The 18323-nt window shown below is 46.5% G+C and overlaps 1 protein-coding gene across 1 annotated transcript in view; it reads right to left on the bottom strand.

Moving 5' to 3' along the window:
* Positions 1-18323, bottom strand: part of LOC138296999 (uncharacterized) — a 178244-nt gene that overhangs the window by 80094 nt on the left and 79827 nt on the right. Inside the window, exons 6-7 of the mRNA XM_069236515.1 lie at positions 16813-16934; positions 2463-2907 (exon numbers count right to left, since the gene is read on the bottom strand). Of these exons, the coding sequence (XP_069092616.1) occupies positions 2463-2907; positions 16813-16934 (567 nt within the window). The remainder of the gene's footprint in view (positions 1-2462; positions 2908-16812; positions 16935-18323) is intronic.

Below are 18323 nucleotides of genomic sequence, written 5' to 3'. Positions count from 1 at the left end.
CCGCATACACGCACTCACACACCCCCTCTACACACTCACACGCACACCCCCATGCACGCCCACATCACACAACACCCCCCCACCCCCTCCCCTCACGGACGATCAACTTACCTTGTGCGTTGGTCCTCCGGGAGGCGACGGGAGCCATGGGGAGGTGACCGCCAACAGAAGACCGCCAACAGAAGACCGCCACACAGAAATGTGGGTCGTAATTCTGTGGGCGGTGTTCTGCTGGCGTGGCGGTGGAGGTTGACCAGTCTCCACTTTCCCGCCGACCGCCAGTGTGGCTGCTGGCGGTTTTCCGGCGGAACGCTCCCAGCGGTCAGAATGCGCACAGCGGCATACCGCCGCGGTCGGCGGTCTTCACCGCGGCGGTAACTCGGCGGTCTTGCGAAAAGACCGCCAAGGTCAGAATGAGGGCCTAAGTCTCTTATCTCCTTACTGTTATCTGGAATATAAGTACAACAATGCCTAGAGTTACTCATTTTACAGACTCCGCCGTCTTTCGCTAAAAGGATGTCTAAAGCAAGCTGATTTTGAAGCGACATACCTCTATCTGCGGCTAATTCAGTATCTATCAGGAGTATTGCCCCTGTAAAATGTGTCAGCATGTTATCCACAATAGTAGACAACTTTCGGATCTTGATCGAATTCAGGATGACTCCCACTGAAGGAATCACCGCACCAAAGATATCTCCCACAACTGCAGAAGAGGTTTCCCTCCAATGTCACTTATGATGTAATTCAGCCAATTTCAGAAACTTCTTTAAGTCATCTATCTGATAAATCTTTGGGAAAACTATCCCCAAATAACATGTCTCATACCATCCTCTTGGAAGACGGTAATAAGCATCAAGTCCACAAATATAATAGATCCCAGGAATTGAAGGGTCCTGACCATTCAACATGAAAGTCCATTTACTCTGAAACAAAAACACATGCCTACATTCACTTGTTCCCACAAATAAAGTGTCAGTGCGTGATTTTGGCCTATATATACAAAGCTTCCCTACATGTAATGCATCTAATGCTAATTTTCATTGCGTTTTAATTGCAGTTTAAGCATAATCATTCTTGTAAGTCCTTTTCTCTAAACCTTTTTCTAATTTTTCTTTTAATGCTTTTCTCCTGTCATCAGTATGCCCAATGAAGCTCTTCTCTAAAGGTGTAAGCAATCACGTAAGGTTATTCTTATGCTCGCAAGCTGTTCCAAATGTTAGTGTAGGTTCAAAGAATCCTCTAACTAATACTAAATCATGCTCTTTAGCTACTCTGCTCAAATATCTAATAATAGGAACAAACAAATACACCAGATCATAGTTGGAGTAAAAATACTGTATATACACTCTTGATTATAGAACCTTGTTAGTAGCAAGCTACAGATTATTCCGTAGGTTAAAGGTAAGCTGTGGTACGTAACTCCTTCCTTCACTGACGAAGAAATTTGCGTACACACAAGACTATCCTTTGCATCCATTGTTTCAATATACTCACTCAATAAGCGATAGAAAACATTAGAATAAAGCTCTCCTTGAGCATTAGTATAATCATGCAAATATTTCTTATCTAACTTAAACATTTCCAAAGCTGTTATTGTAGTAGTTTCAGGAGCAGAAGCACGAATAGCTACTTTCGCATCAAGAACAGACATTCCCACAATCATCACTATAAACAAGATTCCACACATAATTGCCAATCCAACACTCATATATCTACAGAGCCTAGCATTTCTACCTTGATCATTTATCTCAGCCATAATCTGTAAAGAATCAGAAAGCAGAAGTAACTCTTTTATAAAGTGCAGTAAAAATCAAAAATAAGGAAAAATTATTCTCTCACAGTTCAGTTTCACATCCAGGAACCCTTTTCCTTTGTCAAAATTGATTAGCAGCTTGTCACATCCGGTTTTATGTCAAATCAGGTTGTCAATGTCTCTTTCGAGTTTATTTTCAACAGTCTCTTTAAGGTATTTCATATTGGTTCAACAATTCATCTTCTTGTTCACCTTCAGGTTACATCAAAGTATTGACTCAGAACCTTTCTATCAAAACAAAAGGACATAAACTCATGTTGCCATTCATTGGTAGTTGCATACGCCCATTCAGGACCTGCATAACGCCGACTTGTTATTCTCTTTCTTTTCAACTTTCGATCACCACTTAGTTCTCCTTCACTCAATTCTTCTTTTCTCGTAGTATCTACTTCTTCCTCTATTGTTTTGTTTATGACCAATTCCTTTCTCTTCCCTATCTGCGACTCAGGACAATTGTCTCCTTTTCTCGATCCTTCTGTCAATATTCTTCTCAGGATTGGACTCTTCTCTTTCTCTTTCTCTTTCTCTGTGGTGTTTTCTCTTGATGGACCTGCAACGAGCTCAGGAAGAGTCGGATCACTTTGACTTTGATTTGTCACAACTCCCTCTTCTTCTTGGTCTGGCACTTGCTCTGTCTACTTGTCGGTACCATCTGCTTCAGGGAGAACCCCTGCTGCGCTAGGCTCTCCTGCTGTGTCCGTTGAGATTGATTCTTCTGCACTCTCCTCTAATTCTTCACTTTCGTCTCTTACAGGGGTAATAGAACCATCTTCCACAAGCTCTTGTTCAATTTCAGGCTCTCTTGGTTCATTTTCCAGTTCAGGTTCAGTGACCTGTTTCGCTGTTGTTGGTACTCTCAACAACACTCCTTCATGATCCTGTGGACATACCACTCTCTTCGTATGACTCGCGTGTATCCAGATCGGAAGTCCTGCACACTTTACAGCTGCCATAGCTGTCAGGACCACCTGGTATGGATCTCTCCAGCGTGGCTCTAAGCACGTCTTGCAAACATGTTTTTGGACAATGACCCAGTCACCGGCTCTCAGATTGTGCCCTGGATCGTGGATGGGTGGCAGGGTGATGGCCTGCACCTGCTGGGAGAAAGAACGAACTACATCAGCCAGACCCTTGCAGAAGTCCAACACCATATGATCTGTAATGTTTACAAGTGCATTGGCTGGAACTGCTGGTGATCTCATTGTTCTTCCCATGAGGATCTCATGGGGCGACAGCCCTGTCTTCCTGTCAGGTGTATTTCTCATCAACATCAACCCCAAAGGCAATGCATCTGCCCATTTCAGATTCGTAGCTGCACACATCTTTGCAATTCTTGATTTCAAGGTACCATTCATCTGTTCCACTAGTCCTGGTGCTCCAGGGCGATAGTTACTATGCACTTTTGTTTGATGTTTAGTGCTGCACATGAGAGTTTAATTACCTCGTTATTGAAGTGAGTTCCCCCATCTGATTCTAAAGAGATCGGAAACCCGAAACGTGTTATCAACTCCCTAAGTAACAACTTTGCTACTGTGAGACTGTCATTCCTTCTTGTAGGGTATGCTTCAATCCAGTAACTAAAACGCACACAATCACCAACACCTACTTCAAACCTCCACATGCAGGCATTTCAGTGAAATCCAACTGCATTCTGGTGAATGGATCTCCTGCTCTTCCAGTGTGGCTGAAATTCAACACTGTCCCTTTTCCCACATTTAGCTGCTGACAAATTGCACAGCGATGACATACTGCCTCTGCTGCCTGCCTAAACTTAGGCTTAAACCAGTCAATCTTGAACAGCCGAACCATGGCATCCCTCCCAATGTGTGCCTGGCCATGGAAATACCTGGCCAACTGTGACAATAAACTATTTGGCAGGACTATCTGACCCTTCTCAGAAACCCAGATCTCATCAGGTTCTTGAACACATTTTAATTTGTACCAAAGTCGCTTCTCCTCTTTGTCAACATTATTTTGCAGTGTTTTCTACTCTTCCAAAGTATAGATCACTTTCAATGCAAAACTTGTTCATCTATTATCTTCTTCTGACATTAGTTCCCACTTGTCTTTGAGCGATATACTATTCAATGCGCAAAACCTTGCAACTTGATCCGCATATCCATTTCCCAGTGAGATGTAGTCCTGTGTCTTTTGATGTGCACTGTATTTCACCACAACAATTTCTTCAGGTAACTGTATTGCATACAGCGATTCTTTTATTCTGTCGCCATTCCTTACTGGTGAACCAGTAGAGGTCAGGAAATCTCTTTGCGAGCACAACTGACCAAAATCATGAACAATTCCAAATCCATATTGGCTATCCGTATAGATAGTGACTCTCAGTCTTGCAGACACATGGCACGCTCTAGTAAGAGCTACCACTTCTGCTACTTGTGCACAATACATACCTCGAAGCCAAGAAGCTTCTAAAGTACCTGTAATTGTGCACACGGCATATCCTGCACTCAATGTTCCTGTACCATCTCTAAGACATGAGCCATCCACAAAGACAATTTGGTCATTTTCTTCTAATTGTACATCTCTGATGTCTGGTCTTGGTTTTGTACACAGCTCAGTTACCTTGAGACAATCATGCCCAATGTCTTCTTCTTTTTCAATTTCAACAGTATCACTTGGAAGTAATGTTGCCAGGTTCAGCACTGTACAGCTTTTCAATGTTACATTTGGAGCACCTAGAATGCTCGTCTCATACCTTGTCAATCTGGCACCACCCAAATACTGTATTTTCATCCTTGTCAGTAAGATCTGAACAGAGTGAGGAACCATTACCGTTACAGGATATCCCATCACTACTCCCTCACTTTGAGAAAGGCTTTGACCAACTAGGGCAACGGCACGCAAACAACTTGATAAGGTGGTGCGACTGGGTCCAAGGTAGCTGAAAAATAGGCTACTGGGCGATAAGCACGTCCATGGACCTGTGTCAAGACAGACAAAGAACAAGCATCACATTCATGACAAAACAATGTGAATGGCTTTGTGTAATCAGGCATTCCCAACGCTGGAGCTCTGCACAAACTCTCAACTCAGTAAACACTTTCATCTGGTCCTGATCTAGTGTAATGGGATCTGTAACCTCTTTAAGTGTCAGCTGCTACAATGGTTTAGCAATTTCATCAAATTTTGGAATCCACTGACTGTAGAAAGTACCAACTTGCCTGGCATGTTACCCCCATTTTTACACGTATGTAAGTTTGCTTTTGCCTGTCTCACTGGGATGCTGCTAGCCAGGACCACAGTGCTCATAGTTTGTGGCCTGAATGTGTGTACCTGTGTAGTGACCAACTGTGTCACTGAGGCTCTGCTAACCAGAACCTCAGTGCTTATGCTCTCTCTGCCTTTACATTTGTCACTATAGGCTAGTGACCACGTTTACCAATTCCAATTGGCACACTGGAACACCCTTATAATTCGCTAGTATATGGTACCTAGGTACCCAGGGTATTGGGGTTCCAGGAAATCCCTATGGGCTGCAGCATTTCTTTTGCCACCCATAGGGAGCTTAGACAAACCTTTACACAGGGCTGCCATTGCAGCCTGAGTGAAACAACACACACATTATTTCACAGCCATTTTCACCGCACTTAAGTTACTTATAAGTCACCTATATGTCTAACCTTCACTTGCTGAAGGTTAGGTTCAAAGTTACTAAGCGTGAGGGCACCCTTGCACTAGCAAAGGTGGTCCCCACATGGTTCTAGGCCATTTCCCCAGCGTTTGTGAGTGCGGAGATGCCATTACACGTATGTACTACATATAGGTCAATACCTATATATGTAGCTTCACAATGGTAACTCTGAATATGGCCATGTAACATGTCTAAGATCATGGAATTGCCCCCCCATGACAAATCTGGTATTGGGGTGCCAATCCCATGCATCCCTGGGGCTACACTATGGACCCCGGGTACTGCCAAACCAGCTCTCTGGGGTTTTCTCTGCAGCTACCGCTGCTGACACCCAACAGACAGGGTTCTGCCCTCCTGGTGTCTGGGCAGCCCAGTCCCAGGAAGGCAGAACAAAGAATTTTCTTCGAGAGAGGGTGTTACAGCCTCTTCCTTTGGAAATAGGTGTTAAAGGCTGGGGAGGGCTAGCCTCTCCCAGCCTCTGGAAATGCTTTGAAGGTCACAGATGGCGCCCTCCTTGCATAAGCCAGTCTACACCGGTTCTGGGAACCCCCAGCCCCTGCTCTGGCATGAAACTGGACAAAGGAAAGGGGAGTGACGACTCCCCTGTCCATCACCACCACAGGGGTGGTGCCCAGAGCTCCTCCAGTGTGTCCCAGACCTCTGCCATCTTGGATCCAGAGGTGTGAGGGCGCTCTGGAGGCCTCTGAGTGGCCAGTGCCAGCAGGTGACGTCAGAGATCCCTCCTGATAGGTGCTTACCTGACTAGGTGGCCAACCCTCCTCTGAGGGCTATTTAGGGTCTCTCCTGTGGGCTTTTCCTCAGATAACGACTTGCACGAATTCACCAGAGTTCCTCTGCATCTCTCTCTTTGACTTCTGCCAAGGATCGACCGCTGAATGCTCCAGGACGCCTGCAAAACTACAACAAAGTAGCACGGAGACTACCAGCGACATTGTAGCGCCTAATCCTGCCTGCTTTCTCAACTGTTTCCTGGTGGTGCATGCTTTGGGGGCTGCCTGCCTTCATCCTGCACTGGAAGTCACAAAGAAATCTCCTGTGGGTCGACGGAATCTTCCCCCTGCTTCATGATCTTAGACATGTTACATGAACATGGCCAGGTCCAGTTATCCGTTATTATCCCTCCTCCATCTGCTTCCAGTCCACACCGATGCGCACCAAAGGACCCTTCTCCTGCAAAGCCTGCAATTTCACCTGCAACCTAACCTCCAAACTCCAAATCAAAACAGACAACTGCCTAAGATGCATCCTATTTAGCACCCGCTCCGTCCACAAACATGCAATTGAACTCTGGGACCTCCTGACCACATACTCGCCTGACGTCGCATTCCTCACCGAAACCTGGATGAATTCGGGCTCAGAACCAGACATGGCCATAGCCATACCAGAAAACTACAAGATCACCAGAAGAGACCGAATCAATAGACCAGGAGGAGGAATCGCCATAGTCCACAAAAACACCATAAGAGTCTCCACCAACTCCCACGACACCATCAACTCCGCCGAGCACCTCCACTTCAAAATCCACATTAACGCCAACAACACACTCAGAGGAACACTGGTCTACAGACCCCCTGGACCCAGACCGCAGTTCTGTGACGACATCGCCGACGACATCAGCTCCCAAGCCCTCGCCTCAACAGACTACATCCTCCTTGGTGACCTAAACTTCCACCTAGAAAATAACAACAATATCAACACCACCAACCTAATCGACAACCTCCCCAACTTCGGCCTCAAGCAACTCGTCAATACACCCACCCACTTCTCAGACCACACACTCGACCCCATCTTCTCAGCCAGCAACCACGTCTCTTTCAGCCACACCACCGAACTCAGTTGGACAGACCAATGCTGCATCCACTTCTCCTACCAAAAACCAGTCACTCACCACCACCGCACACAACCCCCCAGACGCAACTGGAGCAAAATATCAATGGATCAACTGATCGCCACTCTCGCCTGGGCCCCACCCCCTGGGACCCCGGACCCCAACATAGCCACCACCAACCTGCATCGCTGGATAGAAGATTGCGCCAACACCCTCGCACCGCTCAAAAAAAAAACAAACACCTCCTACAGAATCAAGGCCAGCTGGTTCATCCCAGAACTACAGGAATCCAAACAGCTATGTCGCAGAATGGAAAAAACCTGGCACCTTGACCCTACCAACTCCAACCACATCACTTACAAGGATGCCCTACGCAAACATCACCAACTGATCCGCACCACCAAAAGGACCCATTTCAATAACTCCATCAACGCCAACGCTCACAACAGTAAAGAGCTCTTCGGCATCGTCAATGAGCTCTCCACCCCCAGGACCTGCTCCAACGAACCCCCACCATCACAGGAGTTCTGCAACTCACTGGCAACCCACTTCTGTCGAAAGATAGAAGAAATCCACAATAGCTTCAAACCCCAGACCCACCAGCTGACTACAAACACCCAAGAACCCAACGCTCCAAGCAACACCCACCTCCTCCACACGTGGACCCCCTTCAACATAGAGGACACCACCACCACCATGGCCTCCATCCACTCCGGATCACCATCGGACCCTTGCCCACACCATATCTTCAATAAGGCAAACATCATCATCGCCCCCCACCTTTGCAAAACCATCAACAGCTCCTTCGAGTCAGCCACCTTCCCAGAAAGATGGAAGCACGCAGAAATCAACGCCCTACTAAAGAAACCAAAGGCAGACCCAGTCGACCCCAAGAACTACCGGCCGATCTCCCTCCTCCCCTTCCCAGCCAAGGTCATCGAAAAAAATTGTAAACAGCCAACTATCCCAGTTCCTGGAAGACAGCAAGGTACTCGACACCTCCCAATCCGGATTCCGCAGAAACCACAGCACTGAGACTGCACTCATTGCTGCCACAGACGACATTCGGACCATGCTCGACGAAGGAGAAACAGCAGCACTCATCCTCCTGGACCTCTCCGCAGCTTTCGACACGGTATGTCATCACACTCTCCGCACACACCTCCACAACGCTGGAATCCATGACAAGGCACTCGACTGGATCTCGTCATTTCTCTCAGGCAGAACCCAGAGAGTCCGCCTCCCACCGTTCCTGTCAGAAGCCTCCAGAATCATCTGTGGCGTTCCCCAAGGATCTTCGCTCAGCCCCACGCTCTTCAATGTTTACATGGTCCCCCTCGCCAACATAGCACGAACCCACCACATCAACATAGTTTCCTACGCAGACGACACTCAGCTCATCCTCTCCCTCACGGAAGACCCTACAACTGCAAAGAACAACCTCCTCAACGGACTTCACGCCATCGCCATCTGGATGGAATCAAGCCACCTCAAGTTAAACACAGGCAAGACAGAAATCCTCAACTTTGGCACCAACCCCTCAACTTGGAATGACTCCTTGTGGCCCACCTCCCTAGGAACCGCGCCCTCACCCACCACCCACGCACGCAACCTAATCTTCATCTTGGACTCCACACTCAGCATGACTCAGCAGGTCAATGCCATCTCCTCTTCCTGCTACAACACTCTCCGCATGCTCTGCAAAATCTTCAAGTGGATTCCCGTCAAAACCAGGAAAACTGTCACCCACGCCCTGGTCAGCAGCCGATTGGACTACGAAAACACCCTATATGCAGGAATAACAACCAAACTCCTAACAAAACTGCAAAGAATCCAGAACGCATCCGCCCGCCTCATTTTGAACATCCCACACCGTGACCACATTTCCCCCCACCTCAGAGACCTTCACTGGCTACCAGTATCAAAGAGGATCACCTTCAAGCTCCTCATCCATGCACACAAGGCCCTCCACAACACAGGCCAGCCTACCTCAATGACAGACTCACCTTCCACACCCCCACCCGCAATCTTCGCTCCGCCAGCCTCGCCCTCGCCTCCATCCCCCGCATCCGCCGCACCACCGCCGGAGGAAGATCCTTCTCTCACCTAGCCGCCAAGACCTGGAACTCCCTACCGCTCCACCTTTGCCAGACCCAAGACCTCTTGACATTCAGGAAACGCCTCAAGACATGGCTCTACGACCAGTAGCTCCGCCCCCCCAGCGCATTGAGACCCTAACTGGTGATTAGTGCGCTCTATAAATCCTCGATTGATTGATTAGTAGATTAGTAGTGTTTTAGCAGCTTAGGCTGATAGAGGTAGCTATAGCAGAGCAGCTTAGGCTGAACTAGGAGACATGCAAACTCCTACTATACCACTTATATCATATAGCACTATATCATAAGAAACAGAATACTCAGAGTTACTAAAAATAAACGTACTTTATTTTAGTGACAATATGCCAAAAGTATCTCAGAAGATATACTCCCTTAGGAGGTAAGTAAAATACACAAAACATACACACAGATCCAAATCAGGTAAGAAAAATGCTTAGAAAAGTAGTGCAAACACTGTAGAACACAATAGGATGCAATAGGAGACAATAGGCCTAGGGGCAACACAAACCATATACTCCAAAAGTGGAATGCGAACCACGAATGGACCCCAGGCCTAGTGTAGTGTGTAGGGGGTTGCTGGGAGTGTAAGAAAACACTAAGGGTGTCCAAGATACCCCACCCCAAGACCCTGAAAAGTAGGAGTAAAGTTACCCTACTACCCAAGAAAGACAGTAAAGTCGAGATAGGGGATTCTGCAAAGACAATAACTGACTGCAAAGCACTGAAAACGGATTCCTGGACCTGAGGACCTGAAAAGGAAGGGGACCAAGTCCAAGAGTCACACAAGTGTCCGGGGGGGCAGAAGCCTACTAAACCCCGGATGAAGGTGCAAAAGGGCTGCCTCTGGGTGGAAGAAGCTGAAGATTTTGCAACAACGGAAGGTGCCAGGAACTTCTCCTTTGGTCAGAAGATGTCCTACAGCTTGCTGGAGGATGCAGAGTTGTTTCCATGCAGAAGGACCGCAAACAAGCCTTGCTAGCTGCAAGAGTCGCAGTTGAAGGTTTTGGGTGCTGTCAGGGCCCAGGAAGGACCAGGAGGTCGCCCCTTGGAGGAGGAGACAGAGGGAGTGCTCAGAAATAGAGAGAGCCCACGCAAAAGCAGGCAGCACCCACAGAAGCACCTGAACAGGCATTCAGGAAATCTGAGCACAGCGGTCATCTCAACACTACAACAGAGGGTCCCACGAAGCTGGTGGTCAACTCAGCGAGTTGAGCAATGCAGGACGGAGTGCTGGGGACCTGGGCTGTGCTGTGCAGAAAGGAATCCTTGCAAGAGTGCACAGAAGCCCTAGCAGCTGCAGATCAAGCAGTGCACAGGATTACTGTCTGGCGTAGGGAGGCAAGGACTTACCTGAACCAAATTTGGAGAGAAGGGCCACTGGACAGTCAGGGACACTTGGATCCAGCTCCTGTGCTCCAGGGACCACGCTTGTCAAGATGAGAGGGGACCCAGAGATCCGGTGATGCAGAAGTTTGGTGCCTGCGGTAGCAGGGGGAAGATTCCGTCGACCCACTGGAGATTTCTTTTTGGCTTCTAGTGCATGGTGAAGGCAGACAGCTCTCAGAGCATGCACCACCAGGAAACAGTCGGGAAAGCTAGCAGGATTAGGTGCTACAATTTTGCTGGTAGTCTTCTTGCTACTTTGTTGCGGTTTTGCAGGCATTCTGGAGCAGTCAGCGGTCGATCCTTGGCAGAAGTCGAAGAGGGAAGTGCAGAGGAACTCTGGTGAGCTCTTGCATTCGTTATCTGAAGAGAAACCCACAGGAGAGACCCTAAATAGCCCTCAGAGGAGGATTGGCTACATAGAGAGGTAAGCACCTATCAGGAGGGGTCTCTGAGGTCACCTGCTGGCACTGGCCACTCAGAGGTCTCCATTGTGCCCTCACACCTCTGCATTCAAGATGGCAGAGGTCTGGGACATACTGGAGGAGCTCTGGGCACCTCCCCTGGGGAGGTGCTGGTCAGGGGAGTGGTCACTCCCCTTTCCTTTGTCCAGTTTCGCACCAGAGCAGGGCTGGGGGGATCCCTGAAGAAGTGTAGACTGGCTTATGCAAGGAGGGCACCATCTGTGCCCTTCAAAGCAATTCCAGAGGCCAGGAGAGGCTACTCCTCTCAGGCCCTTAACACCTATTTCCAAAAGGAGAGGGTGTAACACCCTCTCTCAGAGGAAATCCTTTGTTCTACCTTCCTGGGACTGGGCTTCCCAGGCCCCAAGGGGGCAGAAACCTGTCTGAGGGTTGGCAGCAGCGGTAGCTACAGAGAAAACCCCAGAGAACTAGTTTGGCAGTACCCGGGCTCTATGCTGGAGCCCCGGGGATGCATGGAATTGTCCCCCCAATACCATAATGGTATTGGGGTGACAATTCCATGATCCTAGACATGTTACATGGCCATGTTCCGAGTTGCCATTGTGATGCTACATATAGGTTTTGACCTATATGAAGCTCACACGTGTAATGGTGTCCCCGCACTCACAAAGTCCAGGGAAATTGCCCTGAACAATGTGGGGTCACCTTGGCTAATGCCAGGGTGCCCTCACACTAAGTAACTTTGCACCTAACCTTCACTAAGTGAGGGTCAGACATATAAGTGACTTATGAGTTACTTAAGTGCAGTGTAAAATGGCTGTGAAATAACGTGGACGTTATTTCACTCAGGCTGCAGTGGCAGTCCTGTGTAAGAATTGTCAGAGCTCCCTATTGGTGGCAAAAGAAATGCTGCAGCCCATAGGGATCTCCTGGAACCCCAATGCCCTGGGTACCTAAGTACCATATACAAGGGAATTATAAGGGTGTTCCAGTCTGCCAATTAGAATTGGTAAAATTAATCACTAGCCTGCAGTGACAATTTTAAAAGCAGAGAGAGCATAAACAGTGAGGTTCTTGTTGGCAGAGCCTCAGTGATACAGTTAGGCACCACACAGGAAACACAAAGAGGGCACCCTTTATGAGCACTGGGGTCCTGGCGAGCAGGATCCCAGTGACATAGGCAAAAACAAACATACATATAAGTAAAGATGGGGGTAACATGCCAGGCAAGATGGTACTTTCCTACACTGACTTCTGACAGTACTGCACTTTCAAAGGTGACACTTTATGTCCGAATTTTCCCGAATGGTTCAACAGGGCAATCGAGTCATACTTACACTCGTCCCTCGTCTTGGATGCAATCAATAAGTCGTCAATGTACTGCACTAGAGTCGATTGGTACAGTAACTCCAATGACTCCAGATTCTTTTTCAAAATCTGATTGAATATAAATGGTGACTCCGTATACCCTTGAGGACGCCTGCACCATCTGCAGACTCTGTCTAGGAATTTGAAACTAAAAAGAAACTGACTATCCTAATGAAAAGGCACAGAAAAGAAAGCTTGTGACAAATCAACCACTGTGAACCACTCTGCATCGTATGGAATCTGAAAGAGTATTACTGCTGGGTTCGGCACTACAGGACAACACTTGACCACCAGGTCATTCACTCTTTGCAAGTCTTGCACAATTCGTACTTTCCCACAAGGCTTCTTCAAGCCCATTATTGGTGAATTACATGGGCTACTCAACACTTCTTTCAAAACCCCTTGTTTCAGAAAATCTCCAATTATCTGCGCCACTTTCATCAGAACATCCTGTGCCATGTTATACTGTGGAAGCTGCGGAAACACTACATTCAGCTTCAAAGTGTTCTTAATTGGCTCCACTCTCTTGATCACACCCACTTCTTTATTTGTCAGGTCCCACACATTTTCTTGCACTGTTCCTTGCAAGTCTGTGTGCAATTCTTTCAGAGTAAACATCGGGAAAAACTCAATCAACGGATATTCTTCATTAATGTTTTCATTCTCAGTTTCAGGAGTTTGTTCTTCCTCATCATCACTATTTGTCTGAATCGCTATTCCAGCAGTTGAACAATTAATCGAACATCTGGTTTTGCACAATAAGTCCCTTCCCAGTAGGGATACTGAACTCGAGTCACAAACTACAAACGTATGCGATCCGTGGAAGTTGCCAATCTCAACCTGTACTGGATCTGTGATCGGATTTATCAGCTGTCTGTTTGCTACTAACACAACCTGAACTGTTCTGCCTGAAAGAGGTAAGTTTGGAACTTCTGCACTTCTTGCTGTAGAGCGTGTAGCTCCTGCGTCTACTAAGAATGAGACCCTATGACAAATCACCTTTCCCTTTACAAAGGGTCCCTGTTGATCTACTTCTAATGAAGCTGCAAGCATACATGGCTCTTCATCCGAACTAATACTCATCCATTCATCGTTTATTTCACTCTCACTATGTAATGGGAATTGGTGCACTGTGACACTACTTCTGTCTTTTCTATGACCTTTGACCTGCTGAGTAAGCATCATCTGTTGCTGTTCCATCAGGGCTTGAGGTATCTGCATTTGCTGTCTAGGTACCATAGGAACCTGCTGCTGCAGTGGTTGCAACTGTGTCAATTGTGCACAAGGCATTTGCACCTGCTGCATAGTAAGAAGATTCTGCACTTGATTCATGTTATTCAGAAAATTCGGATTAGGGGCCAGATGTAGGAAGCCTTTTGCATGTCACAAACTGCGAAAAACGCAGTTTGCGACATGCAAAAGGCCTAACGCGATGCACATCCTCAAATTGCGAGTTGGTACCGACTCGCAATTTGAGGATGCGACTCACAAATAGGAAGGGGTGCTCCCTTCCTATTTGCGACCGCATCGCCATGCTGAGTTGCTTTGTGACAGCGAATGAGGTCGCAAACCAACTCGCAGTTACCACCCACTTGAAGTGAGTGGTAATTCATTTGCAAAAGGGAAGGGGTCCCCATGGGACCCCTTCCACTTTCTGAATGACGAAAACATTATTTTTTCAGAGCAGGCAGTGGTCCTATGGACCACTGCCTACTCTGAAAAAAACGAAACCAAATGATTTCAGAAGTTTTTCTTTTTACAACTCGTTTTCCTTTAAGGAAAACGGGCTGCAAAAAGAAAAAAAAACAGCTTTATTAAAAAAGCAGTCACAGACATGGAGGTCTGCTGTCTCCAGAAGGCCACCATCCCTGTGAGTGCATGGACTCGCTATGGGGTCGCAAAATGCAACCCACCTCATTAATATTTATGAGGTGGGTCTTTGCGACCCCATAGCGAGTCACAGAAGGTGCCTGAGACACCTTTCTGCATGCACTTTTGCGAGTTGCAATTTGCGAGTCGGTATGACTCGCAAATTGCAAGTCGCAAATTTTTACTTACCTACATCTGGCCCTGGGTTCTCTCATTCTAGGGACTTTCACAGTTTGAAATGTATTAACATCACCACTTTGCTGAACAACACCATCCTGACCATCAATGGACACTCCCGCTTCCAGTGTCCCATGTTTCCGAAAAGATGACACGGTAACATCTTTTTCATCCCTTGCACATCATTCTGAACCAGTACAGTACCTAAATCTTAACCGCATTTCATATTGACTCCAAGACCCCTACCTCTCACCTGATGTTGGAACATAACAGTTCCCTGCTGCTGTGGTATCTGCTGCACTAAAGCTCCCTGCACTCCTGTTTGAGCTGTCTTAATTTGCATCACCATTGCTTTCTCTTTCAATTTTTTCTGCTTCAACTCAATCTCATCACTACAGTATTTTGCATACTGCAATATCTCAACACTCAGTTTCACTTGCCAACAAATCAAATGACTCTTAATCATCTGACCTATTTCATGTCTCAATCCTTCCACGAACCTGAACACAAAGTGCAACATGTCTTACGGCTCAATTGCTTCCTTACCATTGTACTCCTTGAACGCCTTCACCAATCTCTCATAGTAGGTATGTATTAACTCCTTTACATCTTGCACTGTCCTGTCAATTCTTTGTCAATCAATATTTTTAGGCAAAATTCTCATCTTCAGGAACTCAATCACCTTATAATAATGTTTCATTACTTCAGGTGATGGTGCACCTGTAACTCTATCTCTTTCTGGTTCACTCGCCGGCCAATCCACTGCCCTCATGCACTCAACCTACAAATCAGCTGGAACCACTTTTTCCAACAGAGTGTTCAAGTCTTCCCACAGACATTTTGAAAGCTTCACAAATCTATCTGTCTGCTGGTACCAGTCAACACAATAACACAATAACTCCTGTGCCAAGGAACATGAACAAATTGCCCTCCTGGAATTTCCCCCATTGGTACAATTTTTACTGGATCCTTTTTTTCCTGAATACTCTCAGACTCTTCTTGTGAATCTCGTATTCGTTTATCCTTCTTCTTTGCCCAGCTGCCTTTCCACTTTTCTTATGCTCCCCAAATATGAGCACTTTGCAATAACTCAATGAGATGCGCTTTCATCCATGCGGACTTCATATGTTCAAAATCTTTTGCCTCAAAATCTAATCTGTAACTCCTTTTCAAGAGCTTTGTTTTCTCAATTTCTATTTCATGTTTATCTGCCAGATCTGCCAATTTCTGGTGTATCTTGCCCACTTCTTTTGTAATTCTTGGACACAAATATCTCAGCTTTTCTTCTGTATAGGATTCTAACTTATTCACTCCCATAATTCCCTTATCTCTGTAGCTAGTCTTACACAATTAATCTGCTCTTCACCCTTGGATGTATTTTGAGGAGTATTTAGACTGTCTAACCACTCATTCAATTGCTGTGCTGTTATTCCCTGTAACGAGATGTTACTTGCACTCGGCCTTGGCACCTTTTGTACCACTGCACCTGGAGTTTGTGGTGTTAAAAGCTTCAGGCTCTGACTTACACATGGGCCATTTACTGCATTTGGAAACGCAACAAGTGGACATAAGGTCCATAAACGGCCTAGATCCATCAAAGGTCTGCCCATAGATGATATTACCTGCACATGATCTCTCACCCCCTCCTCACGAGGCTCTGTGACATTTCACCCTGTTCTCCCGCAATCGGCTTCTTTTGCACAAACAATGGTACCGCTGGACCAATAGTAATTGGCATTTTGTGGAAGGACTACTCCCATACTTAGATTCATCACTGGTGTCAAATCTGACTGTGTGTCTGTCATTGGTGTGAACTTTGGCAAACCTTGTGGCTGTGCATGAGGCAACAACATTAGAGTCGGCTCAGTCTGAACTAGCATTGGCCTTGGAACCACTTGTTCCGTAGGAACCACTAAGTTTGAAGTTGTCTCAAGAATTGGTATCTCTGGATAAATTCTCTGTATCGGTGGTGGGTGCAGCTGCGCTTGGACCACCGAAGTTGTCACTGCATTAGGAGTACTCTGTACAACCCCTTGTACCTGTCCTTTTTCTGTTTGCACTGGTTCCTCTGTCCCCGACACTTGGGCCGAGGCAGTTGGAGCAGAACTAGTACTTGGACCTCTTTCCTGCGCTGCATATGGTAGCGGTCAATCCCTCAATACCTGAGTAATAAGATCTGCAACGTCTGAATCTTCTTCTTCCATATAAGTCTTTTTCTTCTTCTTACCCCCTGAACTCTTTTCACCCTTGCTAGTATCCTCTGTCTCTTCTGACTCACCTTTTTCTGTAATTGCAGGAAACAACTTAACACACTGTAATGTCTCCAGCCTCTACTTCTTCTGTTCCCAGTCCCATCTCGTCTCTGCTAAATACTTCTCTGCCTTCCTTATTCTCCTCTGGAATTTCATTTCTTTCTGCTGTCTTGCTATGAGCTCCCAAACCGCTAAAACCTCAAATTGTGCTGGTCTTGAAAGTGGCTTCATCTCATACAGTGCCCTTCGCAACTGATCCAATTTTTTTAAATTAAACGTTGCATGCTCTGGAAATGCTAAAGCTCCCTGTTTCTCTGTCAATTTGCACCACTGCTTCAACCAAAGACATGGTGCAACACCTCGCTCCTCCATCACAATATATGCCAGAGAATTTTCCGGTGGGGTAGGCTCCCCCACTGTCGCCTTAATGTATGTATCACACTTCATGGCACTCATAAATGCTTCGAAAAACTTCATCTTTTCTATATTTTGTGTATTCGGTTCAATAAGGAAATTCGTCTTACTCCCAAGATTCCTTTCACCCGCTTACTCAACCAATTGCCTCTTACAGACGGCTGCCAATCGGCTTGCGACTCTTCTTACTAACCAACTTATCCCAGCGCGGCTCACTCTGACGTCACACTCACATACTGCGGCTGACAAAGTCTTGCGGCTTGTCCTCCAGATCTTTGATTCACACAAAACTAATGCAAAATTATTGTGAGCACTAACCAAAAACCAATAACCAAAACAAACCTGCTGGTTTACTGCAGGAAGGTACACAATCACTTCAGAGACCTCACGGATTTTCACTGATGGGTCTTTTGCTCATGCAGCTATTCCTCTTTCTCAGTCTCTCACATTCGCAAGTAAAATTTGGCCTGCAAATTTCACTCTCAACTGATCAATGGGTCTGTCCTGGTGCACATAGGACTCTCCAAATCTCAGTCAAAAATTTCCCTTACTCACTTAACTTACACACCGACTTGTTGACCACGCCCGATCAACCTACTAAACCAGACAGATTACAGCATAAAATTAAGTGTCTCCTACACTTGTCAATATACTCTGGAGTCTTAGACCACGCAAGGTCCGTACATCACCAACAACCACATGGACAATTTTTTAGCACAAAGCACCACTCACATCTGAAGTTCGAAGACTTTCCTATTCTCATACTGTGGAGTACGCACACACCTACTAAACCTCAACTGGAGTACGCAGACTCCCTACTTTACCTCTCATACATCACAATTCACCTGCATTTTGCATAAGCCTTTGCAAGCACAACCTACCACTTTCACACTATCACTAAAATGCAGAGAACATACCCAACTTTACTAGCGGGATCCAGGATCTAGGAAAGTCATTTCTGGGCCTAAGGGGAAATCATTCTTGCTACAGTTGCCATTTCGAAAAAT

This window comes from Pleurodeles waltl, chromosome 5 (assembly GCF_031143425.1).
Source record: "Pleurodeles waltl isolate 20211129_DDA chromosome 5, aPleWal1.hap1.20221129, whole genome shotgun sequence".
NCBI classification, from domain to species: Eukaryota; Metazoa; Chordata; class Amphibia; order Caudata; family Salamandridae; genus Pleurodeles; species Pleurodeles waltl.
This window is presented reverse-complemented; position numbering and strand designations above follow the sequence as displayed.